General features: G+C 58.0%; 9 protein-coding genes across 9 annotated transcripts; 5 read left to right on the forward strand and 4 right to left on the reverse strand.

The window, feature by feature from the left end:
- Positions 1 to 600: 600 nt before the first annotated feature.
- Positions 601 to 2760, forward strand: MFIFM68171_00422 (RING-H2 zinc finger protein RHA1a; the record flags this gene model as incomplete). Its single annotated transcript, XM_071055844.1, has 6 exons — positions 601 to 620; positions 679 to 686; positions 766 to 790; positions 1041 to 1119; positions 1172 to 2669; positions 2723 to 2760. 6 exons carry the CDS (start codon positions 601 to 603, stop codon positions 2758 to 2760), a joined length of 1668 nt encoding a protein of 555 aa, XP_070911945.1.
- A 693-nt stretch (positions 2761 to 3453) lies between these two features.
- Positions 3454 to 5766, reverse strand: NGG1 (Transcriptional regulator; the record flags this gene model as incomplete). Its single annotated transcript, XM_071055845.1, has 2 exons — positions 3454 to 5093; positions 5265 to 5766. 2 exons carry the CDS (start codon positions 5764 to 5766, stop codon positions 3454 to 3456), a joined length of 2142 nt encoding a protein of 713 aa, XP_070911946.1.
- Positions 5767 to 7223: 1457 nt separating this feature from the next.
- MFIFM68171_00424 (3-amino-3-carboxypropyl transferase) lies at positions 7224 to 9934 on the forward strand (the record flags this gene model as incomplete). Its single annotated transcript, XM_071055846.1, has 4 exons — positions 7224 to 7490; positions 7553 to 7678; positions 7733 to 8050; positions 8105 to 9934. The coding sequence occupies 4 exons, from the start codon at positions 7224 to 7226 to the stop codon at positions 9932 to 9934; spliced, it is 2541 nt and encodes an 846-aa protein (XP_070911947.1).
- A 2277-nt stretch (positions 9935 to 12211) lies between these two features.
- Positions 12212 to 13962, forward strand: MFIFM68171_00425 (Oleate activated transcription factor 3; the record flags this gene model as incomplete). Its single annotated transcript, XM_071055847.1, has 5 exons — positions 12212 to 12342; positions 12407 to 13048; positions 13110 to 13466; positions 13521 to 13837; positions 13901 to 13962. The coding sequence occupies 5 exons, from the start codon at positions 12212 to 12214 to the stop codon at positions 13960 to 13962; spliced, it is 1509 nt and encodes a 502-aa protein (XP_070911948.1).
- Positions 13963 to 15848: 1886 nt separating this feature from the next.
- Positions 15849 to 16531, reverse strand: SDH4 (membrane anchor subunit of succinate dehydrogenase, Sdh4; the record flags this gene model as incomplete). The annotated part of the gene is made up of 2 exons (XM_071055848.1): positions 15849 to 16201; positions 16378 to 16531. 2 exons carry the CDS (start codon positions 16529 to 16531, stop codon positions 15849 to 15851), a joined length of 507 nt encoding a protein of 168 aa, XP_070911949.1.
- A 543-nt stretch (positions 16532 to 17074) lies between these two features.
- Positions 17075 to 19123, forward strand: MSY1 (tyrosyl-tRNA synthetase; the record flags this gene model as incomplete). Its single annotated transcript, XM_071055849.1, has 3 exons — positions 17075 to 17313; positions 17369 to 17809; positions 17863 to 19123. The coding sequence occupies 3 exons, from the start codon at positions 17075 to 17077 to the stop codon at positions 19121 to 19123; spliced, it is 1941 nt and encodes a 646-aa protein (XP_070911950.1).
- A 204-nt stretch (positions 19124 to 19327) lies between these two features.
- Positions 19328 to 20876, reverse strand: NPR2 (Nitrogen permease regulator 2; the record flags this gene model as incomplete). The annotated part of the gene is made up of 3 exons (XM_071055850.1): positions 19328 to 20250; positions 20320 to 20781; positions 20834 to 20876. The coding sequence occupies 3 exons, from the start codon at positions 20874 to 20876 to the stop codon at positions 19328 to 19330; spliced, it is 1428 nt and encodes a 475-aa protein (XP_070911951.1).
- Positions 20877 to 21339: 463 nt separating this feature from the next.
- Positions 21340 to 23981, reverse strand: VPS53 (Vacuolar protein sorting-associated protein 53; the record flags this gene model as incomplete). Its single annotated transcript, XM_071055851.1, has 2 exons — positions 21340 to 23870; positions 23942 to 23981. The coding sequence occupies 2 exons, from the start codon at positions 23979 to 23981 to the stop codon at positions 21340 to 21342; spliced, it is 2571 nt and encodes an 856-aa protein (XP_070911952.1).
- Positions 23982 to 24539: 558 nt separating this feature from the next.
- MFIFM68171_00430 (Putative calcium ion binding protein) lies at positions 24540 to 27296 on the forward strand (the record flags this gene model as incomplete). Its single annotated transcript, XM_071055852.1, has 1 exon — positions 24540 to 27296. The coding sequence occupies one exon, from the start codon at positions 24540 to 24542 to the stop codon at positions 27294 to 27296; it is 2757 nt and encodes a 918-aa protein (XP_070911953.1).
- Positions 27297 to 27529: the final 233 nt, after the last annotated feature.

Below are 27529 nucleotides of genomic sequence, written 5' to 3' on the forward strand. Positions count from 1 at the left end.
TTAGCTCGCCTCTGCAGTTTTGACCCAAGAATAGGACGGGACTCCAATGATTTCCAGTCGTTCCAAACATCTCTTCCGCACTGGCCTGCGCCCGTACTCATTCATGACTTACCATACCTGATTGAGCACTCTAGAATCTCGTCGTGACTCCTGGCCTACCCAACCTAGCCGTCCCCCAACTTCCTGACACGGTGCGTCCTCGTGCTGCGCTGTCGCTTGGTCAGGGGGGCCACACCATCGTCCCGGAAGCGGCGGTCCAGGTCCTACCCTGAATCTTGCAGAGGGGGCCAGCTGCGCTAGTCGCTTCTTGCAGGAAAAGAACCACGGGCGCGGAAGACATCTTGGCGCTCAAAAGCGGCCCTGTCCCGCATCTGCCGCTTGGCTCTGCGCGTTCCTCTGCCCAATTCTGCTGCACCGTGCGGTCGACACCCGGTCAAAGCTCGCGACAGTTCCGGAAAGGAAAAAAAAAGACTGAAAAGAAACCAAAAAAAAAAAAAAAAAAAAACGAGAGAGAGAAGAAAATCCTCGCCTCCCCACTCCCCCGTCCAAGCGGATGCCCGCAGTCACCGTGTCGGAGGGTACCTCCTAAACCCGTTCGACATGTCCGACAATGTCAATGTGTGAGTTTTTGCGCCTCCCGTCGAACCCATCGAGTGCGATCTTGGCGATGGTCCCAAGCCTCGATGGTATCGCATCTTGGCTAGCCAAGCTTTCTGCCAAGCCCGGGGTAGACTGTTCAAGTGCCTGGCCGCTGACGTCTCACAGCCCTAGATGAGATCCGCAATGTCATGTATGTCTCTTTTCTCTTCATGCTTCTTCTTTGCCATCTCTACTCGGGCGTCCCGAGCCTCACCAAGCCCAGTGACTCGCCGTCGTCACCTTGTGTCTCTCGCCGCCTTGTCCCAGACCCGCCACGATGGGCCCCTCGGGCCTCCCAGGGAACGGCATGCCTCTTGGTCCAACTTAGGACGGCTTAATTTCTAGTCCCGTCCTACGAGTGCCGCTTCGTTCTGGACAGAGCCTGACTGACGGCACGGCAGTCTTCTATTCAGCAACCCGTCTTGGACGGGAGTGGGCACCATCTCGAGTACCGTTATTAGAAACATCACGGCTTCATCGGTATGCCGCTGCACCCCGTGCATCAGACGATCCCATCTAACGACGGAAACAGAGCGCCATGACATATTCGGTCCGGTTTACCGGAAACACTACCGTCCTGTCTACGAGATATTCCGGCACCGCAGACGGCGTGATTCAGGGTCTCCTCTACGTCCCCGACCTCCCATGGCTCGACCCATGCGTGGATGAGACCGCACCGTACGTGCCTTTCACCGCCGCCCGCCGCAGAAACCTACCGCCGACCAATTTCCACTTGATCGCCCTTGCGCCGTGGGTGAATGCCCGCTGCTCCGAGGCATACTTAGCCTCCGCCCGTTCAGCTCCCGTGCGGGCGATGCTCTTCTACACCCCGGGAAATTCATCCGACGCGCCGCCCGCGGCCGATTCGCCCACATGGCACATCCATGGCAACGCCGATTGGATGTCGCAGAGCAACTGGCCCATCTTCGCCGTGCCCGGCTTGGTCGGTCAGATCATGATGCAGCAGTCGAGTTTGTACTCGGGCAACTTGACCGAAGCGCCGTTCGGGCCTAGCATAGCCAACCGCTTCAGGAGCGACCCCGAGGATTACCTTCGAGTTTGGTCCGAACTCGTCGTAAGCACACCGCCCGTAGCTATTGGCACCTGGGTCTACTTTCTCATCGTCGTCGGTGTGCTTCTCGGTGTTGTCACCACTGCATCGTTTCTCATGCATTTCGTTCAGGCCCGGCGGCGTGCCCAGCTGAGGCGCCGGGTCTGTTCCGGAGAAGTCAACTTGGAAGCCATGGGCATCAAAAAACTAACAGTTCCGATCGGGCACATCCAAAAGTTTCCTCTGTTCACCTACCATTACGAACCTGATATCAGCAGTTCACCCCTATCACCACGGTCGGCAAAACCCACTAGGTCTGGGGACAGAAGACACGGTCGGGATCAAGCAGCGAGCGTGGCTGCTAGCCGGCTTTCGCGCCCCGGAACGTTTCCCGAGCACGGAGGGCGTGGCTCAGTCGCGCCATCTACTATTACGGTTGCAACAGAGTATCAGCCGGCATGCGAGATCTGTCTCCAGCCGTACGAGAACCGGTCAACAATCATTCGGGAACTGCCTTGCGGTCACATCTTTCACCCCGAGTGCATCGATGAGTTCCTAAGCGAGGTCAGTAGCCTCTGCCCTCTATGCAAAGCCAGCATGCTCCCAAGGGGCTATTGCCCCAGGGTTACCAACACCATGGTGCGCCGGGAGCGCGCCGTTCGACGGTTACGGGGACGCATAGTGGTCCAAGACTTTGCTAGTCAAGACGAACCGAAACCAGGTTGGTTGCGAGGCATCAAGGACAGAATCTTCAGTGCCGATAGCAATCGAAAGGCACCATCGTCAACCTCAACAGAGCTCCGGAGCATGGAGCCGAGACCGACAAAGAGTGAACGACAGCAAATACAGCCACAGTTGCCGCCTAACATCCAAGCACCGGACGCAACTGCTGGGGCGGCTCCTACAGCGCTAGCACGAGAACGTATGCGCGAGTTAGCCGGCCCAAGCCTAGACGACGGGGAGGAGGGTTTGCCGCTCTGTATGTCGATCCAAGACGGTGGAAAGGAGACATTTTGACTGACGATTCTATAGGGAAGCGGATGCGCAACCGAGTGTTTCCGGGGCTTTAACTGAAGTAGGCGCGTTTGGCAGGTTTCCGACTGCGTTTACCATACTCGGTTCTGGGCAGGACGGGCAACGGGCCGGATTACATGATACCCTTTTGTTGTTGATCTTTTTACCTTTCTTGATCTCGGTTATATACTAGCACATCACGACTAACGCTTAACCGTATTCTTTAATGCTATCGAAACTCGGACATGTATACTGAGGCAACGGAACATGATATCTCTTAAAGGTCTAGCATGAAACAAAGTAGACGGTTCATCTTAGCATCTATGCAACGGTCACTGTCAGATTTTCAAATGCGGTTGGCTATCTCCTGATAACTCGCCGAGGAAGTAATTCCGCTGCGCTAAGTTTGCACGTTAGCTGCTACTCGGGCTGCAGCAAGAACGCTTGGTAACCACCACTACCTGCTAAGCTACCCGTGTGAGGAGTACTGTAGTGGCTATTCCAAACTGACAAGAAATATAACGCCGTATTCGTCATCAGAAATTCCATGTTTGAAAACATGCCTCTCCGGCTTGGCCAAGTATCTTCCCCCGTTAAAACGCCAATAAAGCAAAGCCCATCCGGTTAGTCTCCCATCATACAAGCAAGCCAGCCAGCCAGCCAGTAAGCCAATTCACAAGAAAACCCGTGAGAACACCCAAATCCCCCCAAACCCGAAACACCAGCCCTACAAGAACCTTCCCTTTTACTTACTCCTCCTCAACTTCCTCATCCCACGCCTCCTTCTCCTTCTTCAGCAGCTCAGCCATCTCGCCGGGTTTGAAGATGGTGCTCCCCTCGTCGCTGGCGCGCGGCACCCTGGCGAGGCCCTCGTCGTCAAACACGGTCCCGATGCTGTCGATCCACCGCCGCCTGCGCTCCATGAGCGTCTTGGTGAGGTCGCCGATGCCGGGGCGCGCCATGCCGGCGGCGGCGCCCGCCGCGGCGCCCGCGGCCCCGGACACGGGCACCGCCTGGCCCGGGCGGGCCTTCTTTGGTTTCTTGCCCATGGTCCGCGTCCGCTTGAGGTAGGCCGCCTGCACCTGGCTGTCCAGGTCCTCAAGGATGGTCTGGTACTCCTGGTACGCCATCCGCTCCTTGACAAGCTCGGTCAGCCGGGCCTTGCGGGCGCCGTTGAGGAGGGCCTGTTCGCGCAGGCGCGACTGGAGGAGGCGCAGGCGGGCGGCGACCTCGTCATCGTAGTGCCCGTCGTAGTCGGCCGTGGCGGACGGGTCGGGCTGCGGAGGCGCCGACGGGTTGGCCGGGTCGTGCGGGAGCAGCGGCAGGAAGCCGATGTGGCGGAGTTCCTGCTTGATGCGCTCGTCGACTTGCGAGTAGTCTAGTTTGGGGTGCGTGGCCTTTTTCCAGGCTTCCGTGTTGGACTCGGGCATGCACGTGGCTGCGGGCAGGGTTTGGGACTGGCTTGTTGGCTGGTCCGGGTTGGTGCTGCTGCCGTTGAGCGCTTGCGAGGAGCCGCCGTTGATGCCGTTGGAGCCGTTGGCTTGGCCGTTGGATGATGGGCCGTCGCCGAAGGAGAAGTCAAAGGTGGCGATGCCGTTCGCGCTGTCGCCTTCGCCGTTGACGCCGTTGGCCGTACCCGGTTTGTCATCGGCTAGTTGGGCGCGGTGCTCGGGCCGCATCGCTTGGAGGAGGCGCGAGAGGAGGGGGCCCACCGAGAGTTTGTCCGTCTCGGCTACTTCGTCGTCCATGTTCTCGATGCTGCCGCGCGCCTGGTTGGGCGGGAGCCTATCCCGTCCACCAGGCGGGGAAGAATCGATCGCCATGCTGCCATCTTCCTCGGCCCATATCTCCGTGTAGTGCTTCTTGCCGCGCTTTGGCATGACGAACGGGGTTACGCGGTCGCCTCGCTCTCGAAGAAAGGCGAGGTCTTCTTCGGTGAACGGCCGGAAGTAGGGCTCGATGTAGGTGCTGAAGGTGGTGAAGTTAATTTGGTTGCTGGGCTTGGCACTACTAAAGTCTTTGTCGGGAGGGTCGCCAGCAATGAGATCTGCCAGGTCGCTCTTCGGGTAACTCGCGACAGAGTAGATTTCTTTTATCTCCTCTTCCGTCATGCCTGGTAGTACTGGCCGGATCTCGTAAACGGTCGGGTCCGGGAATGTAGAGGGGTCGTCGCCGAAAGTGTTGGCTTGCGGTCGGGCAGGAGGAGGCGGGCGGCCTTCGTCGGACGAGCTGGAGTCATCGTCGTTGGCTTCTGCCTTCGCCTTGTCGTCGACATCCATATTGCTTGGCGTCCGTGGCGCAACCGGCGAAAGTGATGAGCTTGCCGAATCGTTGTCGCGAGACAATTTTCTAGATTTTCCGGTCGAGTCGCGCAGGGGAGACGATCGCTCTAGTTGGCGAAGTCAGTGAAAGAGCTACGGCAAGTGTCCAACTCCGGTGATAGGAAAGGGTACGCGAAAGGTTGGTGGATAGAATTTTCGTGAGCGAGGAAATTCGCATGGGGCACCCTCCGTCACGCGGTTTTGCAAAGAGCAGGCCGGCCAAACATGAGATGACTGACCTATGTTACCACCCTGAGGCGCCAGGCTATCTGCGCCCTTCCGTTTCTTCTTGTTCGCTTTCCGCTCGCGCTCCTCGTCCTCGGCCTCCCGCTGCCTCCGCTCCTCTTCCCGTCCCCGCTCAATCGCCTGCTCGTCCAGGCGTTGGCGCCGGGTCTGGGCGAGGAGCCTCATTCCGCGGTCGCAATTAGTGCCTCGCTTGTCGACTATTTCACTCAATCGCTGCAGTCTGGACAGGACGCCGTCGAGGCCTCTGGAGTCGGGTGACAGCGCGTTGGCGGCGGCAGGATCGACCAGGTCCTCAAAGGTCAGATTGCGAAAGACGTCGAAACGCAAGTCGATAGTCTCGGTCTCGACGGTTTCAATCGGGGGCAGGCTAGCGACAGCGGGCGACGCACCAGGGGTGGTGTTGCGGCTGCGCTGTTGCTGCTGCTGCGATTGCTGGCGAATGGTGCCGGCACCTCCTTTCTTGCCCGTCCCCTTCTGACTCGATGACGGAGCCATCGTAGTGGACCCTATGTCGTCGTCGTGTCGTGCGTCGCAGTAATGGCCCTATTCCCAACACGGTTTCGGCATGCGAAGAGAGCTAGAGGACCTGGCGCGCCGTGCCGCCCCAAACTTTCCGTCGCAGCTTTGTCGTTGCCGGAGGCTCTGAGCACATGCACGTCACATCCAATGATGGGCTTCGCGCGGGAGGCGCTATATCCCTGTCTGTTCTCGGCGACCCCAGGTCCGGCTGTGAAACCGTTCACGTTGCTTGGGTGTCTTTGCTGAGTCAGCAGGGTCGGCCTCTGCGGGCCGCTGGTGCAACGGGAATCCCGTCCCGCTGGAAACTCGCTGCTTCTCAATTCATCGACCAACCAGATCCTTACCACACAAAATGGGGTGAAGAAGGGGCGCCAGAAGGCGGGTCAAGAGTGGCCCATTTCCCGGGCTGCTTGGGCTACCTATAATTGCGTTGTCCCCCTTCATGCGTCCATTTCTCTCAAACCGCAGTCATACCCACAGAGCAGCTTTTCAGAGCCGTTGTCTGGCTTGATGATCCAACAGAACCCCGACCTGTCAACGCGGAAGACTGTAATATTTCACGTTCCGCTGCCGCATGCTCACCGAAAATAGGGTGTGGAATCCTTGTCAACCATGTCCCAAGGGACGACAGACCTTATGACGATGCTGGACCCTTCCCGTGGCCGTATGCATTTCCCCGATTGGCTTCCAAGAGCAACCCCACCATATCTGCAAGGAGGGGCAACGGACGCATCAAACTGCTGCACTCGACCGCCAGGGTCTTTCTCGGCTTGTCGGAACCGCTCTTCGAGAGATCGCGTCGCACAGCAGTCGTCTGGATCCGCCGCTCGTTGATAAACCGGCGTGGGATACATACTTGGCCACAATAACGCCGCCATCTACCGGATCCCTGCATAGGCGTCCAAAACTGGGGTTGAAGAAGGCCACATCAGCGACCGGGGCCGCGGTACAAGCAACAGCGGCTCAGGGTCCCACGGCTAACCATGTTTACTTGACCGCATCCAATCAATGTATCCACGGCTCGCTCTTGACCTGCAATCTGCGATCCCTCAATCACACCAACCCATGTGGGCAAGTGATTGGTCCGAAACCACCACATAGTCTACTTCTTACCCCCATGTATTGTGGGGTCACAGTTTACAATGTACATCAGTCGCTGATCGATGGGGGTCTGCACGTAGCGGTCATAAGCCATATGATCGGATGTAGGAGGGCTATGGGCTCTGTGGCGGCACCGGCACCGGCACAGGCACCGGCAGCGAGACTCTGTTGCGCTCATCGGACAGCTACACAGTTATATAAGGCAGCCCCCCTGTTGTCATCCCTCGTAGCTCGCTTGCTCGTCTCCTCTGCTCAGTTCGCTGTCGTCCGTCTGACGTAGCCAGGGACTGTATTTCGACGCTTTTCTCTCGATCACATTATGAGAGAATATCATGGATTCTCTTGGTGGTAGCATTACGCCCCCTGACGGCATCAGCCCCAAGATCTTTTTCGCTGGCATTGCCGGTGTGGTATTCTTTTCCATCGGCCTCTACCAACTCTCAAACAAGCCATCGCAGAATGGCAGTGACGAGGATCCGAGCCTCGTGAAGTCGCTCCTGCTCTTCTGCTACTCGTGCTTTCTAAAGCCGCACTCCGGTGGCGCCAATGGCACCCAGCAGGGCGCCCTCGAATCGTTTTATGCTGGCCAGGCTGGCGTGGTATGTGCTCTCCAACCAACCCTACCTTTGAGCAGCGGAAATCGAGCTGACGGCGCCGGTAGTACGATGTGACGAGGAAGACGCTTCTCAAAGGCCGCGAGGACATGCTAGCGCTCGCCGCAGCGCAGCTCCACTCCAAGGCCGAGAAGGAAGATGGCGCCTCCAGGAAAAGGCGTATCTGGGTCGACGTGGGCTTCCTACCTACTTGGGAAATCTGATGTGCGCGCCTAACTATTCATCAGGTTGGCGGAGGGACGGGATGGAACATTGAAGCCATGTCCCAGTTTGTCGACGTCCCCGAGTTTTTCTCCAGCGTATACCTTGTCGACTTTTCGCCCTCGCTCTGCGAGGTAGCCCGTAAGCGATTCGCCCGGCTTGGCTGGACCAACGTCAGGGTGGTTTGCGAGGATGCGAGGAAGTTCCGCCTTGAGGACTACGAAACTGGTCTCTCTAGGCAGGGGGCCTCTCCCACTCGTTCTTCCCCTAGCTATTTCGATCACCGTCGTCCCGAACATGGGGGCGCCGACCTGATCACGATGTCGTACAGCTTGTCGATGATTGTGGGTAGATGAGCGGGGAGTTCAGAGCCGAAACAACCACTAACAGCTGTGCAGCCCGATTACTACTCTGTCATAGACTCGTTGACGTCACTTCTCTCGCCGAATGGCATCATGGGCGTTGTCGACTTCTACGTCCAGTCCGAGGTCGACGTGAGCTTCCGCAACTATACCGGCGGTTTGGTTGGCCGTCACGTGAATTATCTCGGACGGACATTTTGGCGCGCATGGTTCGACCTCGACCGGGTTGCTCTCGAGCCCGCTCGCCGGGACTATCTCGAATACCGCTTCGGGACTATCCTCACGGCGAACCTGCGGAACAATAAGCTGGGTTCCATCCCCTACTATATCTGGCTGGGTTGTCACAAGAAGCCATTTTCCTCGTCAAGCCTGCCTCATGAGATCGTTGAGCGCATCGATGCGCTGGCGACAGAGTCTCCTTACCTCCTCCCGGCGAACGAGCAGAGGCGGGCCAACGCCCTGACGCGTGCGGTGGATGGGACCGCACCGGAGATCCGGTCCAAGGCATTTGACGCTGCCGTTGGAAATCTCTCGGCCAACTTGCCCCTCCCATCCTTCTTCTACCAGAACCACCATTGGCGAATCTACTATGACGATCAGTTAGAGAAACACACCCAGTTCAATGACGAGTACATCTATGCATTTACGTGGGAGGATTCCCGGATCGACAGAGACCTGCTGAGACTTGGCCCTGACGATGTGGTGCTCGCAATCACGAGCGCGGGGGACAACATTCTCTCCTACGCCATGCAGAGCCCAGCCAGGATCCATGCCATTGACCTCAACCCGGCTCAAAACCACCTCCTGGAACTCAAGGTCGCCTGCTTTACGGCGCTTCCTTACGAGGATTTTTGGAAGATCTTCGGAGAGGGCAAGCACCCCGAATTCCGGTCTCTCCTCCTGTCCAAACTATCGCCCCACCTGTCAAGCCGCGCATTCCAATACTGGCTCACCAACGCCGGCATCTTCACCAGCCCCCGCGGTCGCGGCCTCTACGACACGGGAGGCAGCAAGCACGCCATCCGCGTCTTCCGGTGGATCTCCCAAGTCTTTGGCTGCCGCAGCGCCGTGAAAGAGCTCCTCTCCGCCGAGACACTCTCGGCGCAGCGCCATATCTGGCACTCCAAGATCCGCCCGGCCCTGCTCAACCGGCTGGTGAACAACGTCATCGTCAACTCGGAGACGTTCCTGTGGACCGCGCTCGGCGTGCCCAAGAACCAGCTGGCCATGATCGAGGCCAACCACGCGCACAACGTCAAGACGGGGGCGGTCTCGGCCCCGAGCACCCGCGCCCACGCCGTCTGGCACTACATGGTCGACACGCTCGACCCGGTCGTCGAGACGACGCACATCGCGGCCGACAACCCCTACTACCACGTCTGCCTGGCGGGCCGCTTCTCCCGGGGCTGCGCGCCCGACTACCTGGCGCCCGAGGCGCACGCGGCCCTCAGCCGGGCCGGGGCGCTGGACGGCCTGCGCATCCACACCGACGAGATTGACGAGGTGATTGCGCGCTTCCGCCCCGGCACGCTGACCGCCGCCGTCGTCATGGACAGCATGGACTGGTTCGACCCGGCCGCCGGCGCCGCGGCGAGCCAGATCCGGAAGCTGAACCGCGCCCTGGCCGTGGGGGGCCGGGTGCTGCTGCGGAGCGCCGCGCGCGAGCCGTGGTACATCAAGGTGTTTGAGAGCCACGGGTTCGTCGGCACCAGAGTCGGCGATCGGGTGCCCGGGACGTGTATCGATCGCGTGAATATGTATGCCAGTTGCTGGGTGTGCGAGAAGGTGGGCAATCTGCCGCCGCCGACGCCGCCTGGGTTGGGAGAGGGGCAGGGGGAGGAGGTGGATGATTCTTGGAGGTTGTGAGTGGCTGTGATGTTGGTGGGGGAAGGGGTGGGAAGGGGGGGGTTGGGTTGAGGTTTGTGGGTTGTGTCGTGGAATCTTTCTGTGCTAGCGACGAGGTAGAACATTTTCCTGTTGAGGTCTAGATGCTACCTATAGGAATTGACGGCTCGGATTTTTTTATTTAGTCAGGTGCAGTCTTGCTGCGGCTGCCACAGCCACAGATCCGGGTAGGGTAGCCGCGAGACAGAGCTTAAGCCAACTCCTTCCATATCATCATCTACGGTTGGTCCACTTCGGTTGTCGCTTGGCACTAATGGCCAGGGCACTCATGGATCGACCAATTGGCATCCAGATAAATGTAGATGCCAGAGATCATGTGTTCCTGTATATTACTGACTGCTACAACGGCGACAGTGAACCGGACGATTCCGTGAGAACCCGGCCAGCCAAGAAATCCATCTCAATGAGAGCCATCAGGTCGGCAAGTACGGCAAAGTGGCCGTTGTCCAACGAGGACCGCGCTGAGATGCTAAGGCCTGGCCTGAGATGGATCTACGGCTGCCATACATAAGGTTCGAGCTGGAAGGCAGCAGGCGCCTGGGTTCTGGAGAAAGAAAGGCAGCTGTTGCTAGGCTACGCATGTCTAGCTTGGTTCTAAGCCTAGGGTAAGTGTAGTAGTATGCGGCCATGGACTATTTTGCGAAGCTCTAGTAGGAGGCGAAAGTGCACTAAGCCAACTTTCCCTAGGTGAGACTGGGCCATAGGGGAAACGCCATCGCTGTGCTAGTGTAGTGGTCGAGAGGCAGCTAAGAATGACATTGTCGCTAGGTTGGAGCGGACAAAGTGTAGAGGTGGGCGCAATCGATGGGATGCGTGCAACAGTTACTAGAGCCCCGAGGACATAGTACCCCAACGCTGTACTGAACGTCCGCCATCAGGTTGCAATGATCTCGTTTTGGCAGCGAATCCGGGCAGTGTCTGGCGGTGGCGTTGGCCTCCAGGATCAGGCTACGTTGCGGTGAATGGACTCTGCCATCTTTGCGAGTTTGCGTCTGCATAATGTGCGTGTAGAGTGTTTTTATTGCAACATGGGCATTAGATACCACAGCATGGCATGACTGGATTGGAGGTTGGGGAACGTGCACTGATATCTCCGAAGGCCTCCGTGGGCCTCGGCAGGGGTTTCACCGCCGGTCGTTCCTTCGGGCGGTAACCTGGCCGGAACCAATGTCTCCCGCGGGGCGTTTGTGGCTTGGCTTTCTGGCTGCAGGTTGCGGCGGCGACGTTTGCTTCCGAAAGCTCTCGCCGCACGAGCCACCGATCTGTTGCGGGGCCGTAGGGCTGGGATCCACTCAGCAACGATGGGGCCGCCTACCAGGAGTGGAGAATCGAGGAAACCAAACAACATCTGGATTAACCTATCGTCATTCGCCAGGCAGTTTACAGAGTGATTGAGTGATTGAGTGATCGAGTAATTGACGAGTGTCTTGCTCCCGTACTCAACTATCCGGTGTTTGTGACACCAGAGGCGAATCGGAAAGGCATGGTCGATGCCGTCCGCTTGGGTTAACAACTACCTCTGGAAGGCCCGTTAGGTTGACGGTGCATAAGCGACAGGCGACAGGCGACTTCCAGTGAGCTCTTGTGCGTGTCAATGATCACAACCCCAGATCGTGGATTCAGCGCCTCCGCAGCCTTGTTCTGGTGACGGTAGCTTGGCATTCACTGGGCGGTATCAGATGCTGACTGTGTCGGCTCTGATTACACTACACTAACACTAGAGTAGAGCCTCCATCAACAGATCTTCGGGCCGTTTCGATATTGGGTCTCTCGGGCCACCCGCCGGGTTGGAAAAAGCAGATCTTGCGTACGCACCATGCACGGTAAGGCAACGACGACAGGGGCCTCTTTTTTTGGGGAACTTGTCCAGGCCTGGGGTGGCTCAGCGCTAAAGCCAAGAGCCTTCTTGGGCCGCTCCCATTGGCTCATTTTCCGCCGTCAACCGATGCAAAATCGAAAGCCCCCAACCCAAGCCCGCGGGCTGCCGTCGGGATCGATCCTTACCGCTCTGTAGTGTGGCTCGTCTCGGCTGTCATCGACCACGACCGGATCCCATGCGGCCTGGCCCTGTTATCAAAACTTTAGGGTTGCCTCAGTAGCTCCATGGTATTAATAAAGATGGCGGATATTGTAGCTTCCAGTCGGCCGACAGGTCAAGCGGTTCGCAGACATTCCGTGTCCTGTTACCACCGCCTTGTTGACTGATCTATCATCGACACCCATCGACGACGGCCCAACATGTCTGCGTCTTCGTCACCAGCCTCATCCCCCATACAGGGAGCCGCCAAGTCGGCAAAAGCTTGTGTATGCTGCCAGATCAAAAAGAAGGGATGCGATAAGATGCTCCCGTCGTGCGGCCGCTGCTTACAGTGAGTTCCGGCAAATCCTCGACTCCGCGTCGGCGCCGTTACTGACTCCGCTTTTCTCCGCCAGAGCATCCCATGACTGCTTGCACGAGGAGGATCTGCTAAATGCAAGTGGTTCCGTGCGTGCGGCGCTCAGGGGTCGTCAGATCCGCTCGCCCATCCCTCCTTCGTTGTTCGAGGCCATCAACTCCGCCAAGGACATCGATTCCTTTGCATTAACCACCGTTATGGACATCCTCGACGATCGGAGAGGCGTTGAAAGGGCCGTCGCATCCTACTTTGGCGGTGTCAACACTTGGTTCACCATTATCGAGCAGGCCAATTTCGAGAAGCAGCTGGCCGAGACGTTGCAGAAACCCTCGGCCGAGATATGCGTCCTGGCCCTCTGCATGTCCATGATCGCCCGGCCACCAGATCCGAATCCGGTCTCAGGGGTTGGAGATGCGTCGTATCACACGACAAAGGCTCTTCTGGGCCTCGTCCAGAGCAACGTCCCGATGTCGACAGAACTGTTGCAGGCCGAATTGCTGGTTGCCATGTACGAGTTCTCTCATGGAAACCCACAGCAGGCCTACTTGACTCTTGGGCGTTGCGTCCAGATGACCAGAGCATTCGAATGGCACGACAAGCGATTCTGGGGCGGTGGTCGACACCCTAGGGAGTTGAAGCTATGCTCCATCCTTTGGTGGGCCATAGTATATGTCGACTGGTAAGATCTTCATCCTCGGGGGAAGTTAAAAATTCGACTTTGACGGCTAACGGCGGAATAGCCTCTTGAATGCTGGGTACGAAGATCAAAAGCTCCCGATGCACACGACGAGCCTCGGTCTGGACTTCGTGATACCGTTCCCGGAAGCCTTCGACCAATATTTGTCTGGGAACTTGCTACTCCACTTTGACGCGCAGGGCAAGCTGGTCAGAGACGCGCATATCAGCCAGATCGGCGGCATGATACTGCCCGAAGCCAACTCTGCCTGGTACCTGAGCAGCGTTTTGCAACACCTCTCGAACCCTAGCGCGTTGTCGACCGCCGACCTCTCGACTGCGATTACGCAGCATACCACCGACCTGGTCTCGGGGACCTGGATAAATGTCGATCGTAACGCAGCGGTGGGCACCAATTTCATGTATATTTCTCGCTATTCGTCGATTGATGACCGAGTTGGCTGACTGAATGTTAGTGCTCTCATGAAGCTCAATCAACCGAGCCTCTTCTCAATTGGGTCACTGCCTGTCTCGGACCTGAACAATACCAGGCCTGTTGACACCATCAGAAACCTCGTTACTCTCATCCAACAAGCGGCCGAAGATGCCGCGAAATCTGAGGCTCGACTAAGCGCAGGAGCCATGGCTCCTTGCTGGGCGTTTGCCATGTACTATGCGTCGCTGCTGCTCATCTCTCACGGGGACGGCGTGCTCCAAGATACCGATTGGCTTCTGAAGGTTGAGCACTTCAAGACATTACTCAAGATCTTCTCCAAGAGGTGGAGAATTGCAGGTAAGCATGCCCCGATCGTGGTCGCGTTGGATGATGGGCCCCGCGCTAACAGCTGAACTCCAGAAATATATTTTGAATCAGTCAACATCGCCCTCAACGACCGCCTCACACGGTACAGCATGTGAGGGGCGACGGGGAGGCGCGGAAATTGGGTCGAGGGTCTCGGCGTCGGATGGAGGACGGTAATTCTGGTTTGGAGTCTTGGGCTTGGATCGAGATACCCATTGGCTTTGTTTTTAGGACGAGTGGGCGGAATGGATACCGGAACAAATGGCCAACCCAACAGAATCTGGGCCAATGGGCTCGAGGAATCCGTACACTGCGCGGCAAGGAAAGATTGCATGGTTTGGCGTTAAATGGAAGGGGGTTTATGGCCGCGCTGGTTCGCTTTCCGACTCTCGAGGACCGGGAGGTAATTGCTCTGTTTCTCCATTGCCGTTCTAGTATTGGGGTTCCCTAGGTCTTGCAAAGGCGTTAGTCGCTAGTTTCTCTGCTTTAGGCTTCATTACAATCGCGTCCTACTCTTAAAAAGGTCAATCCTCCCTGTCCAAAGTCGATGGAGTGAGTTGGTAGAAGATTGGCAAAGGGAGAGGGGATACTGTTTTAGCAGATATGTACGACGTTTCGGCCGTAAAATGACGATTGGTGGCCACTGGCCGAGGGAAGATACCTCATGAGAAAACGAGGCATGACTGGGCAACATTACTGCCACGAATTAGTGTTGTAGCAAGGTAGCAAGATAGCGAGCAAGATAAGAGAGAGACAGGAATAGATCTCATGGATTGGCCCAAAAGCTGATTAGCCGTAATGTAATATCCTGGGACGACGGGGGGAGAGAAATATTCCATGACTCGGCAGTTCGAAATGACACCAAGGAAAGGAGACAACCCATGAGATGAGGAGATGAGATCATGTACGACGAGTCCGAAGATAAATCGGGCAGTAAGAATATGTATAAAACAAAAACTCAACATACCCTAACCATCCTACTGTGTACCTAGCAGCCATCCGCCCCCCTTGGAACTGGGCAGTCGGCCGCCTGCTTGGACACGCGGCCGCTCTCGCGAAGTGACAAGCCTTCTCCTTTGACCAGTCGAGGCTGAATATTGAACTGCACCGCCCGTGTTCAAGGCTTCCCAGGGCCAAAAAAAGAGGCCAGCAGGTCTGTCCACACAAAACTGGGTCACGTTTCCGAGAGGCGAATGGGGGTATTAAAAAGCGCAACGAGCGCGGTGAGGCAACCTATTAATACTACATACCCGAGCCTCTGGGCAGCTGCATGGGTATTGTACATGGGAACGCAAGGGCGGATAATGTTTATTAAGGAGGCGATCAGGATGCAGCTACATGTCGAAGTAACGCGAATGTCACCATTCGTCTAGATCTAGTAACCACGTGCGAAGGACTAAGCTACAACGGGAACCGTCTTGAATATTCCCAGCGCAAGTTTCCCGGGTCGATGACCCGTCCTAGGCTTTTTGAGTTGGGATGCAAGCCGCATCCCTTGTTATGGGACCCCCGGCAGCCCAGCGGCTGCTGGTTGGTGGTTGGGCTCGGATAGGTCAGTTTCCGAGCGTGCCACTTCCACCGCAGCTGGAAGCTCGAGGTTCCGATCGAATGAGAGCTCGCGCCAATCCGCTCTCTACTTCAGCCTCACTCGTGGCTTGGCATGTGGACAACCTTGAACGAATACAGTGCCGTTACACGTGCTCTATACGATTGACCTCCCAATGTCCCTTTCAGCTGTACAACACCGAGCACGGCTCTTGCGCCGCTAACATCAACAGACGCATGCTCTTCTCCGCACCCTCAGACAGGCTGATACCCGCACTACACTAATACCAACCACACAACAAAGAGATAGAAAGGGAAATAACCCAGTGAAAATAAACGGGGATATTGTGGTTGTCGTCGTGGGATGTATTTGTATAGAATAAAACCTGCGCCAGCTCCCTCTCTCCCTCTCGTTCTCTCAAAACCCCAACCCCCCGAAACATTCTACTCTCGCCGCTCATGCAGTCCAGATGCGCTTGATAGTCTCGGTGATGCCCACATCGGTAGTCTCAAACTCGTACAGCGCCAGGCCAACGACGGCGGTGGCGGCATTGAGGCCCCACATGAAGATCTTGCGAGCGCGCGGCGTCCTGTACTGGGGCACGTAGTCGATGATGATGTTCTGGAAGCCAGTGTGCGAGTGGATGAGGATGGTGGCGCAGAGGAGGGCGTCGAGCGTCGGGTTGAGCGAGCCGGCCGCGAAGGGGGTGATGGTGAGCGGGATCAGCGACGCGGCGACCAGCCGGTCAAAGGTCCAGTGGTAAGACCCGTGCGAGGGGGAAGGCTCCGGTACGGGCGCGGCGTCGTTCACTAGATCATGTCGGGGCTCACGGTTAGAAAGGGTGGAGGGGGCAGGAAGGTGCTGGTGCTGCCGCTGCAGCTGCAACCGCGGGGAAATGCGCTCGTACCTGTGCCTTGGACACGCTCTGCTCAAGTGGTTAGTAACAATTTGCGACTCGAGCTAGAGGAGACAGCCAGATGCATACGCGGAAGGGGAGGTAGGAGGTCTCTCCGGGCCGTGGTGTGGAAGGCGGTTGCGCGCACGGCGTTGGCGATTGTGCTCTGCTGGAAGGCCGGCCTCGCCGCAACCGAGAACTTGGGCGCCTGCCGCAGCAGGGAGGAGCGAGCAATCGATGCCATGGTGTCTTGGGGTGAGCGGCAGTCAATTGGGTCGGCTGCGCGTGCGTAGCGATTGCTTCGGGTTCAATTGTAAAAGCGACGACGACGACGACGGAACAACGGGACGCCGCGAAAATGGTTGCCGAGCGCACTGCGTGCTTGATTCCTCGGCAATCGGGACCTCTGTCTGCCAATCGTCTTGCCGTTGATGTCAGCCGAACGACCCCACCCACCGAGAGCCTGGAAGGTTTCGGGTCGGAGTGGGAATTTCTTGGGTTCCGAGCGCTGTGGGATGGGTCCATGGAACATAGGTACAGTGCTGTACTGTACCTAACCTGAACCGAGCTGGTGGGTCCTGCTTGTTGGCTTGGGCGGTCCGAGCTCGCTTTGCTCGGCGATCTCCAAAAATTTCCAGAACGCCAAGATTCAAGATCACAGCCCGCAACGCGCCGCAACGGGTTCCTTGCGATTTCGGCCGGATCGAAACACAAGCACCACACACATACAATGCTCACAGGCACCACACGACCGTTAACGAGCTAGTTGAACGACGCAGGCGTGTCAATGGCGCCGTCGCAGGCGCTCGTCCTCTCGAGCAGAGGCCCCGTCTGCCGCAGATGCTGGTTAGCATGCGCCGGGGGGGTCGCATCCGTTCAGCGTAGGGGCATTTCGCAGGGCTATCTAGCAAAGAAGGCAGCGGCAGAAAAGCAATGGCAGGAGAGGGCGGAGCTGATCAAACAGGGCAAGATTCCCAACACCTGGGACTTGCTGGAGGAGCGCGGCTACGTAAAGGATACCGCCGGGTAGGCTGATTCCCGCTGGCAGACGCCGCTCGGCCGCTGACCGATAATGGCGCAGATCGAAAGAGACGATCCGCGAGATCATGCGGCAGAAACGGATAGGTGCCTATGTCGGCATTGACCCAACTGCCAGCTCGCTGCACGTCGGCCACCTCCTCCCCCTGATGCCACTCTTTTGGCTCTACATGCACGGATACGGCGCCCACACCCTCATCGGCGGGTCGACGGTGAAAGTAGGGGACCCGACCGACCGACTCAAGACCCGGGATCCGATTTCCAAGGCCGACTTGGCCATGAACCTCACCAAGATGCATTTTCAGCTCAAGAAGCTATGGACCAACGTCGAGGAGCAAGCTAGGAGGTTCGGCTACCAAAAGGAGTGGGCTTGGAAACGCGCTCTGGTCAATAACAACGCCTGGTGGAACTCCCTCCCCATGCTGGAAGTCCTTAAGAGGATAGGGACATCGATCCGGATAGGGCCCATGCTGTCCCGGGATACGTAAGCTGGAGCCAAAGGGGTCGGGGATGACGCTGCGACTAACCACTTCACAGTGTCAAGAACAAGATGCAGAAAGGAGATGGCGTCTCGTTCGCAGAGTTCTCGTATCCTCTCATGCAGGGCTGGGATTGGTGGATGCTCTTCGAGAAACACAATGTGCAGATGCAAATCGGTGGCTCGGATCAGTACGGCAACATCATCACCGGCATTGACCTTGTCAAGACAGCCCGTGCCAACGAACCAGACCCCGCCAAGAAGCTATCATACAAAGACGAGCTCGACGACCCGGTGGGGTTCACCGTGCCGCTATTGACCGACTCCTCCGGCGTCAAGTTTGGCAAGAGTGCCGGGAATGCCGTGTGGCTCGACCAGTTTATGACACCCACGTTCGACCTGTACGGTTACTTTGTCCGGCGGCCCGACGCCGACGTGGAGAAGCTCCTCAAGCTCTTCACTTTCCTTCCCATGACCGAGATCCAGAAGATCATGGAGGAGCAGGTGCAGGACCAGTCAAAGCGCGTTGCCCAGCACCGCCTCGCATACGAAGTCGTGTCACTGGTTCACGGAGAAGAAGCGGCCAAGAAAGCACAGGAGGAACACCGGATGGTGTACAGCGGCGGCGGCGTTTTCATGCCCAGCTCGACAGAGGCGCCGGGAGAGGAATACAAGGAGCCCGAGGAAGGGAAGAAGGACGTCAACCACGCGCCACGGATTGACATGATCCTACCCGAGTCCCTCATCATGGGCAAGTCTGTCAGCCGCATCCTGCACGCTGCCGGGCTCGCCAAGAGCGCGGCCGAGGGTAACCGGCTCGCGATCGCCCAGGGTGTTTACATTGGCGGCATGCCCGGCCGTCGCATCCAAGGCCAGGACATGGCCATGAACCCGTCGCAACTCACGTGGAACAAAGTCCAGCTCTGGTTCCCCCAGGAGACTAGGCGCTATCTGATCGACGGCAAGGTGCTCATCCTCCGCAAAGGCAAGCACAACATCCGCGTCATTCAGATGGTCAGTGATGAGGAGTACGAAAAGTCTGGCCAGACGTACCCGGGCCAGCCGTACACGGGAGCCGCCCGCGTACTCCGGGAGCACCTTAAAAAGCTGAAGTCCGGGGAGCAGGATTCGAAGGAACTGAGGGAGTCCTTGGCGAGGGCAGAAGCCGAGGACGAGGCCGCAGATCAAGGAGAGTCGTACATCAAGTTCCCGAAGCAGAAGAGCCGTCAGCAGCAGGAGATGGAGGCCGAGATTGAGCGGCTGACCAAGGAGGAGGAATCCAAGGGGGAGGCGTCCGAGTCTAAGGCAGACTCGCAGTAAATTGGATGCGAAGCGTAGGCATGTTTGGGGATTAGGGGCAAGGATACCCCAGGTTTTCTGTGCACCCCCCTTTGTACGATGGTTGCTAGATGCTGGAGGTGTTCCGTGTATTATTAGTAGAGCAGCTGCCACGGCAAACCCTTGTATCATAACGCATGATCCGGAGACGCGATTTGCATGGCCAGTCCCATGGTATAGATTATATTACCTATATAGGACTGTCAAGTCGCCCGCGGGCGCGGGGAAACTCTTGAGTTTGTCCATGATCTCTGCATCCGTCAAGTTCTGCTCGGTAATGATCTGATCAAATGTGTGGCACCCGTCCGTGTACTTTTGTAGCGGGTCGCCCCCGGCGATAGGCCTCGCCTGCCCGGTGGCCAGGGCTGCCAGGTACTGCTTGGACACGACGTGCTTGTGCACCCGGTACAGGCAGCCCTTGATGACACCGAACTGCACCAGCCGCCGCACGTCGATAAAGCGTAGCACGTCGAACCCGGCGTCCATGTGGCCCTTGAGCCACTCCATGACCGTCTTGCCCACGCAAAAGGTCGTCATGAGCTTGATGAGCATGTAGTTGGACACGCGGTGCCCGGTCATGCCACCACCGCCGCCGCCGCCGCCGTTGTTGCCGCTGCCGTTGACAGCCTCCAGGCGGGCGCCATCACCATGCCCAGGCCCAGCAATCCCGGTACCGGGCCGGTGATCACCGCCGCCAGCTCCTCCCTCTCCGTCGGCCGCAGGCGCAGCAGTAGCGACAGTCCCGACACAGACATAATTGGCGCATTCGTCGACCATGCCCCCGACGTTAGCAATGAAATCGTGGATGCCCGGGCGCGGCGCGTAGCACGCGCCGAAGAAGAACATGTCGAGCAGGAGGATGGTGTCGTAGTAGAGCAGGTGGCGCAAGGCGAGCTGGGCCAGCTCGAGCGAGACGTCGGCGGCCCAGGCGATGCGGCGGACGTCCGAGACGCCGTCGATGTGCGCCACTACCCGCTGCAGCGTCAGGTCCCAGGTGGGGTCGACGATGTCGGCGAACTTCATCTTGGCCACGGGGACGTGCCAGCCCTTGACCTCGGGCGGGGTGGGGTAGTGCGGGAAGAGTTTCATGTTTATTGTGTTGGCGTCGTCTGCGAGAAAAGAGTTTAGAGGGTGTGGATGTGGATAAGATTGAGGGCGGGGACGGAGGGAAGTCTTACCAACGGGAATCATGCATTCTCCGTAGTTGTTGAGGTCCTCCTTGATGATCTCTAGCAGGGACTCAATGGGCCTCCTGGCCTGGTTCTCACCGGCGTTAGAACCCTGGCCATCTTCATCGAGACTGAGATAGCCGTTCTGCTTCTCCATCTCGGCAAAGGTCACCGCCAGCCGGCGCACGACCTGCTCGTAGGGGGCCTGGTCGACATCATGTTCTACGACAAGGCCAAAGTTGAAGATGAACTCGTTGCGCTCGTATTGAGGGCTGGGAATGGACACTGGGAATCCCAGGACAAAGTACTTGCCCTCTGGGTCGGCTACGGTAATGTAGCGGTTGCGGAAGGCCTGGCGCGGGATGATGTACTCTTGCAGCACGCTGAAATCGAACAACGGCGGCTTCGTCGTGCTCGCGCCGGCAACGGGGACGATGCAGCCTGGTGGGCTCTGCGCCACGATCTTGGTCCCTGGCCGTTGTTAGCTTGAATCCCCTATTGTAAATGTAAAGCATATCAGTACCTTGTTGGGGAAAGAAGCGAGCATAGAAGATGCCTTGGATCATTGCGGGGGCGTTGTCTTCTCACGACACGCTCATTCCTGTTTCGCGACTCAGTGCATGGACGGAGATTGGCTGATTCCAATTGCGGATGATCCAGCGACACCAAAAAGGTGACATTAGGCGATCATTGCATTTGATTCTTAGCTAGCGATGTCGAATTCAGAGAACGCGAGTCGTGCGAGCCGTTTGAAAGGGATGTAAGAGGGGAAGAATGTCTCTTTCATGGGGACTGAAATGCGGCTAGAACCCTAACCCTGTTTCTCAAGCGCTCAATATCACAATAGCACAGGGAGCCTTGATCGCAAAACATGCCCTCGCATGAATAGATATTCAACAGGACCCATGATCGAGTTGGTCTAGGCCGTCTATCTATCTCGCGCTCTATAATCCAAACCAGCTAAGCCCAGTCTTAACAACAACCCAAACCCACAATCACCCCAACATAAACCTAGCCAATAACCCCCCATCACCCATCCACCCCTCCGGTAGGCGTAATATCCCTCTTCCCAAACCTCGCCCCCAGGCCCCCAATATCCCTCCTGAAGAACTTGCCAATATTCTTCAGATTCTCATTGATCGTCGCCTTCTCCCCGGCCCCGCCGCCCTGCAGAACAGCCCCGGCACTAGCCCCGGGCGTCGTGGTCCCAATCCTCTCCACGCCGTCGCGCGCAGCGGTCAACAGCCTCTCCCCCAACGAGGCCGCGTCGAACCTGCCGGCCGCCGCACCCGCGACCGCCGCCGCGGCCGCGCTGCTCGTGCCGCTGCCCCCCACCGCCCCGCCGCCGCCCGCCGACGGCCCGGCCATCAGCGGCGTGAGCAGCGGCGACGTCGGGACCAGCTGCTGCCTCCCCGCCACCGAGGCGAACCCTTCCCGGTGGATGGCAAACATCTCCAGCAGGTGCGGCTGGTCCTGCTTGCGGACGCCCTTCAGTTCGAGGATCTTGCGGAAGTTGGTTTCGGAGCGGTCGCCGATGTGGATTAGGTACGCCTGCACGAGCCCCTCGGGCGGGGAGGGGCGGACTTGGAGGGTCTTGAGCAAAGGGTCGATGCGCGTCATGGATTGGTTGACGCGCTTGATGAACCCCGCGGGAGCGGTGGGTTGGGTGGTGGTGGCGGTGGTGGTGGTCTGGGAGGAGCTGCCGTTGTGGTGGAATGACATAAGGTTCTCGAGGGATTTGGTCAGGACGTATTTGTCGAGGAGCATTTGCTCGGCGCCGACCTCGCAGACCGGGCGGCACTGCACGATGGTGGTGATGTAGGTCGTTGCGAGGTGCTCGACGAGGTTGTCGCAGAAGGCGCGGGCGTATTGGGACTTGATGACGAGCGGGAGGATCTCCTCGGCTCTGCTGTTGATGTGCTTCAGGAGTTCGCCGACGTAAGAGCTGTGGTCGCTGACGCTCTCCATGCGGCTCCAGTTGGTGTTTTTCATTTCGCGCCAGGCACCCTCGCAGTCCAGTTCGACTTTGGATACCAGTGCCAGGACAGCGGCGCTGGCGACGACCATAAAGGCATCGGATTGGGATGAGAGGTCGACCCGTGACCCCATGTCGGGGTCGATGCGCTTCTTGATGTTCTCCTCGAGCTGGTCGGTGTTGGTACGCCAAAAGTCCGCTGTGTTTAGGACAAGAATGATATCCTGGATGGGAGGCCCTTGCGGCCCACCGCGTTGCAGATAGGTGAGAAGTACCTGCTGGGCGTACTCGTCCAGGTACTTGGCTAATATCCCCGTGAGATCGAGCAGCCGCTCGCCGGTGGACAGCTTGGCGCATTGCGAGAGCGTAAGCTTGTAGGAGTGGAAAAGCTCGATGGCGGACGGGATGACGGACTGAGGAGAGAACTCCTCGTCAGCAGGTAAAAGCGGCTGCGTCTTATATTTGGGGATCATAGCCGCGAAGGCCTTGTCCTGCGACTCGACCCATAGACTTAAATATGGCTCAAAGGCAACTGATATGGAGCCGTTGAAGTTCTGTATCCGATCATCCGCCGAGCTGAGCGTGTCGATGCTGGCCCGGGGCTCACTCGCGAACCGCCGTTCTAGGCTCTGCTCAAAGTCCATCGTCTCCTGGAGGCAACTAAGCAACAAATTCACATCGATCCTATTGCCGTCCGTTCTGCGCATGCTCTTCTCCAAAATAACCCTAAAGTCGTCCCGGGTGCCGTCGCAGAAGGCCATGGCTAGCGTCTCGTTGACACGCCACTGCGGGGGGAAGATCATGGCGTGCTCCTCCTCGTGCGTCTTGAGCATACGCTTGAACCAGGCATACCGGCGCCCGATGTTGTCCAGGCTGCCTGCCTCGTCGTTTCCCCGGAAAACCTGACGGTACTCGCGCAGCTCCGTGTTGACGTACCACGTCACCAGCCTCATCTTGGTGTGCTCCCCTAGGGCATCCATGACGAGGCAGGCCTCTACCAAGATACCGCGCCGGGCGGCAACCTCGCCCTTGGCAAAGGCAATCTCGAAGTCCTCGCAGACCTGCTCGAGCAGCTCGCGCTGCAGCTCGCTGACGTTGCGGCTCAGCACGGCAATCTGCTCTATGCTGCGGTAGCTATTGAAGTGGCGCATCAACTGCAGCACGGCCTGCAAGAGACCAGCACACTCGCGGTATTGCCGGGTGCGGGCGAGGCCGCGGAGCTGCTCGTAGGCCGTCGTGAGCATCTGCAGACGCTTCAGAGCCGTCATGCTCAGAGTCAGGTTGCGCTTGGTGCCGTCGAGACGCTTGATATCAGCCGTCATTGTGGTAATGTCTCGTTCCGTCTGTAGCGCGCGGCTGCGCACGCTCTCTATGCGTTGGAACAGAGAGGCTAGCTCGGCCTGGGCAGACTGCATGCGCTCCAACGACGAGTCTGGCCCGTAGGCCTGGGCCGTCTCGAGGGATGTGATGGACCGTGAGAGCTCATCCTTGTGCCGCTGGATGGTCGACGAGACGCGCGCGACCGAGGAGACGGTGGACGGGTGCGAGAAGAGGAGGTTCAGGTGCGCAATCGGGTCATACTCCACTGTCAGAGAGGACCAGGAACATGTCAGTAAGGGCGTGGGCTATGTACGGAAGGTTGGGGGTTCTGCAGACCTGAATCAAGCGACAGAGACTCGGCAACTGTGATGTTCATGGTGATTCAACGTCGGTTTCGCTGTAGATATGTTTCCAGCAAGCGGCCGACCTTTAATAAGAGACTTGGAGCCTTTGTTTCTTCCCGTCGTTGATCGGGCGGGTTGCCAAGTGCCAGCTTACTGGAATTCAACGAGCTGCGACGCACGTAACAAGACTGGCTCTAGCCTGATTAGGTAGGTGTAGAAGCCCGCGGACATTTGGCACGAGGTGATCAAGCCAGCCACGGAAAACTCGAGAGTTGGTGACAAGAGGCATTTCGGACTTTGCTCAACCCATAGCGCAACGGCTCGAGGAATACCTTTGGTATGGCAGTACTGTACGAATAAAGGTGCGCAGCAAGGCTGTCACGGCCAGGCCGAGCTTGGCGTAACAGACGTGACAGGGACCACTTTCTTGCACTTAGCATAGTAAACTTCAGTTTCCCCGAGCTAAGTGTACAGTACAGCTCCGGTTCAAGACAACCTCGATTTGCAAACAAACAAAACAGCTTCCTCCTCCCAGCACTGCCATCAGAGCACCACGCCTCGCCAACCATGGTGCTGTGCCCGACACCATCATGGATACAAATGCCGCAGCCTCGACGCTGACCAGGCAGCGCATCAGCGTGGCCGTGTTGTCGCTCGCGGCCACGGCGACGCTCGGCTACTTTTGTTACCGCATCTACAATCCGCCTCTCCCCGAGCCGTCGCCAGACCGAGCTCTCCGTAGAAGCAATGCCGTCCGTCACCGCAGGCGTTCGATCCCCAGTGTCGTCCGCGATCACGAGCGCCAGCCTTCCGAAGCATCATCCACCTCGGTCGAGTCCCACGCCGACGAGAACGTCGACGTCAACACTGTCCGGCCGTTGACCGACGGCGAGACTGTTGCAGACGAGCACGTGCTTGAAGACAACTGGTACGACGATGAGAGCAATCAATACTCGCACCAGCAGGCGCGTGCCGGCCAGAACATTGTCAGCCTACTGTTCCGCGTCGCCGAGGATAACGCCCGCCGCAACGCCTACGTGCACCGGGGGTGCAAGTGCAATGGTTGCGGTCTGGTCCCCATTCGAGGCATCCGCTACCGCTGTGCCAACTGTGCCGACTTTGATCTCTGCGAGACGTGCGAGTCGCAGGGCCTCCATACCAAGACACACATCTTCTACAAGATCAAGATCCCCGCCCCGCGCCTGGGTACCCGCCAGCTGCAGCCCGTGTGGTACCCCGGCGACCCCGAGAACTGTCTAAGGCTTCTGCCGAAGCACCTGATGGCCAAGCTGTCCAAGGAGACGGGCTTCGAGCGCCCCGAGTTGGAAGCCCTCTGGGAGCAGTGGACCTTCATGGCCAGCACCGAGTGGAGGGAAGACCCGGATGAGCTCGGCTTGGCCATGGATCGGAAGACGTTCGAACGTTACCTGGTGCCGTCTGGTGGCTATAGGCATATTGCGCCGAATCTCCTGCACGACCGCATGTTTGCCTTCTACGACGACAACAACGACGACCTGATCGGCTTCTCCGAGTTCCTTCGCGGGACTTCGTATCGTAAGAGACGGGACCGGCTCCGCAGGATCTTTGACGGTTACGATGTCGACGGGGATGGCTATGTCAACCGCCGCGATTTCCTGCGCCTGTTCCGAGCCTATTATGTCCTGTTCAAGCAGATGCACAAGGATATTCTCGACGGCCTGGATGACCAAGTCATGAGCTCCGTCGAAGTCGAGCAGCTAGTGACTAGCAGGCAGCCGCTAAGTAGCCTGTTCGGCCGTGAGGGCGGCTTTTCCGACGGCGACACGGACCGTCCGATGGAGGGCAAGGTCATCAACGAAAGCACCGGAGAGGTTCACATCTCGCACGGGGGCAATCGGGCTGTGAATGAAGACGCGCCCGACACCGCCGACAGGCAGTCAATCTTGGCCAGTGTGTTCGCAGAGCAGGCCCGCGCTGGCGACATCAGCGAGAGCCTCTTCGTGCCTATCATCGAAAACCCCATGCCCCCAGAGAGAGGGTCGGGGATAGAGTACTTGAATGGCCTTTTGAACCCGCCAACCCGAATCAACGATCTACAGGCCTTACTCGTCGGTGAGACGCGCGACGGCGAGGACTTCTTGGTTGTCATGAATGGCAGAGGTAACCAGCATGGGAGTGGCGACGAACATGAGGTACCGAGCGGAGACGAGAATCTGCCAAGACCAGGAGAGAACGACGGCCCTTCTGGAGAAGACAGAACCGGCTCCTCAGACGGGGGTGAAGCCGGCCCTAGGGAGCGGGAATTACGCCGGGTGCCCTACAAAGCTAACTCTGGCCGGCGCGCAAGATTGAATGCACGAAGGAAGTTATTCGAACGCTGGAAGAGACGCCAATTTTACTTGGATGAAGAAGAGGGCGCGCTGCCTCCGGAGGATTGGAGCGACGACGACGATATTTTGGCTACACTGAACGGCACGGCAGAGGATTCCAATGCCACCCAACCTGTACCATTGTCTCGATCGCGGTCGTCGTCCAAGGTGAGGTTCGCTGAAGACACGGACGACTTTGATATCAGGTCCAATCCTTCAACATCTTCGAGGAGCGTTCCAGAGCGATGGGGAGGCATGGAGATCCCCGATGCCGAGCGAGACGTGGGCAAGGAGATCTTTTACCAGGTCATACAGCAGGCCTTCAATGAGATTCTCGATAGGATCTTCAAGGCGAAGGAAGATCTTGCCGTTAAGGCGGCCAAGACCAAGGAGCTCCGGGACAAGTACAGGTCAGCCTTCGAATCGATGGATCTCGATGAGAATACGGAGCATAATGGGGGGGCAGAGTCGGCTACGCGGCATCCTAAATGCTCCCAAGAGCAGTCCTTGCAGGAGCTTCTCAATGCGAGCGGCTATTCGGTCGACGACGATGCCCATGACAAAACCGGAGGAGAAGATGGTGAGCATAGCGAAACTAGCGCCGAGGACGAGGACGAGATGCCTCCGTTGATAGAAGACGATGGTGTGACTACTGAAGAATGCCGGGTCGCCGAGTCCACACCCTATCGCGACCCCACCATGCCGCAGTTCCGGCCCAACTCGGAGCCAACACCAACGCGCAGCGAAGCGCGACCGTCTTCGCCGGCCAAGCCCGCGACAGAAGAAAAGCGCCGTTCATTCTCCTCAAAGCGAATTTCTCGCCGTACCCTGATGTACTGGAAGCGTCTCGATCTCGCCGAAGAGGAGGCGAAGCAGCGCGGCGGATGGGGCAGGCTGAGCTACCCGGAGTTTGAGCGGATATACAAGGCCGAGGAGGCCAGGGGGAAGCGGATGGACTTTCTCGGGACGTGGATCGACTTTTGTCTTCCGATCAGTTAGTACCTCTAGATGTCACATAGTCGGTATCCTGTCGGTGTTCCCGGATCGCCGCAGGATAGGCGATGATCCATTGCGATCGATAGGTTAAAGGGGAACAGTCGTAGGCTGCAGAATGGAGGGGGATGAAGTTCGGGCTCCGGTTTGCAATGCAACTCATGGGAGTGCTCCAGGGGCGAAAAGTATTACAGAGCAATATCATTGATGATACGACTTAGTTACTCGTGACCGTGTGA

Source organism: Madurella fahalii (assembly GCF_045866475.1).
Source record: "Madurella fahalii IFM 68171 DNA, scaffold_1, whole genome shotgun sequence".
Classification (NCBI taxonomy): domain Eukaryota; kingdom Fungi; phylum Ascomycota; class Sordariomycetes; order Sordariales; genus Madurella; species Madurella fahalii.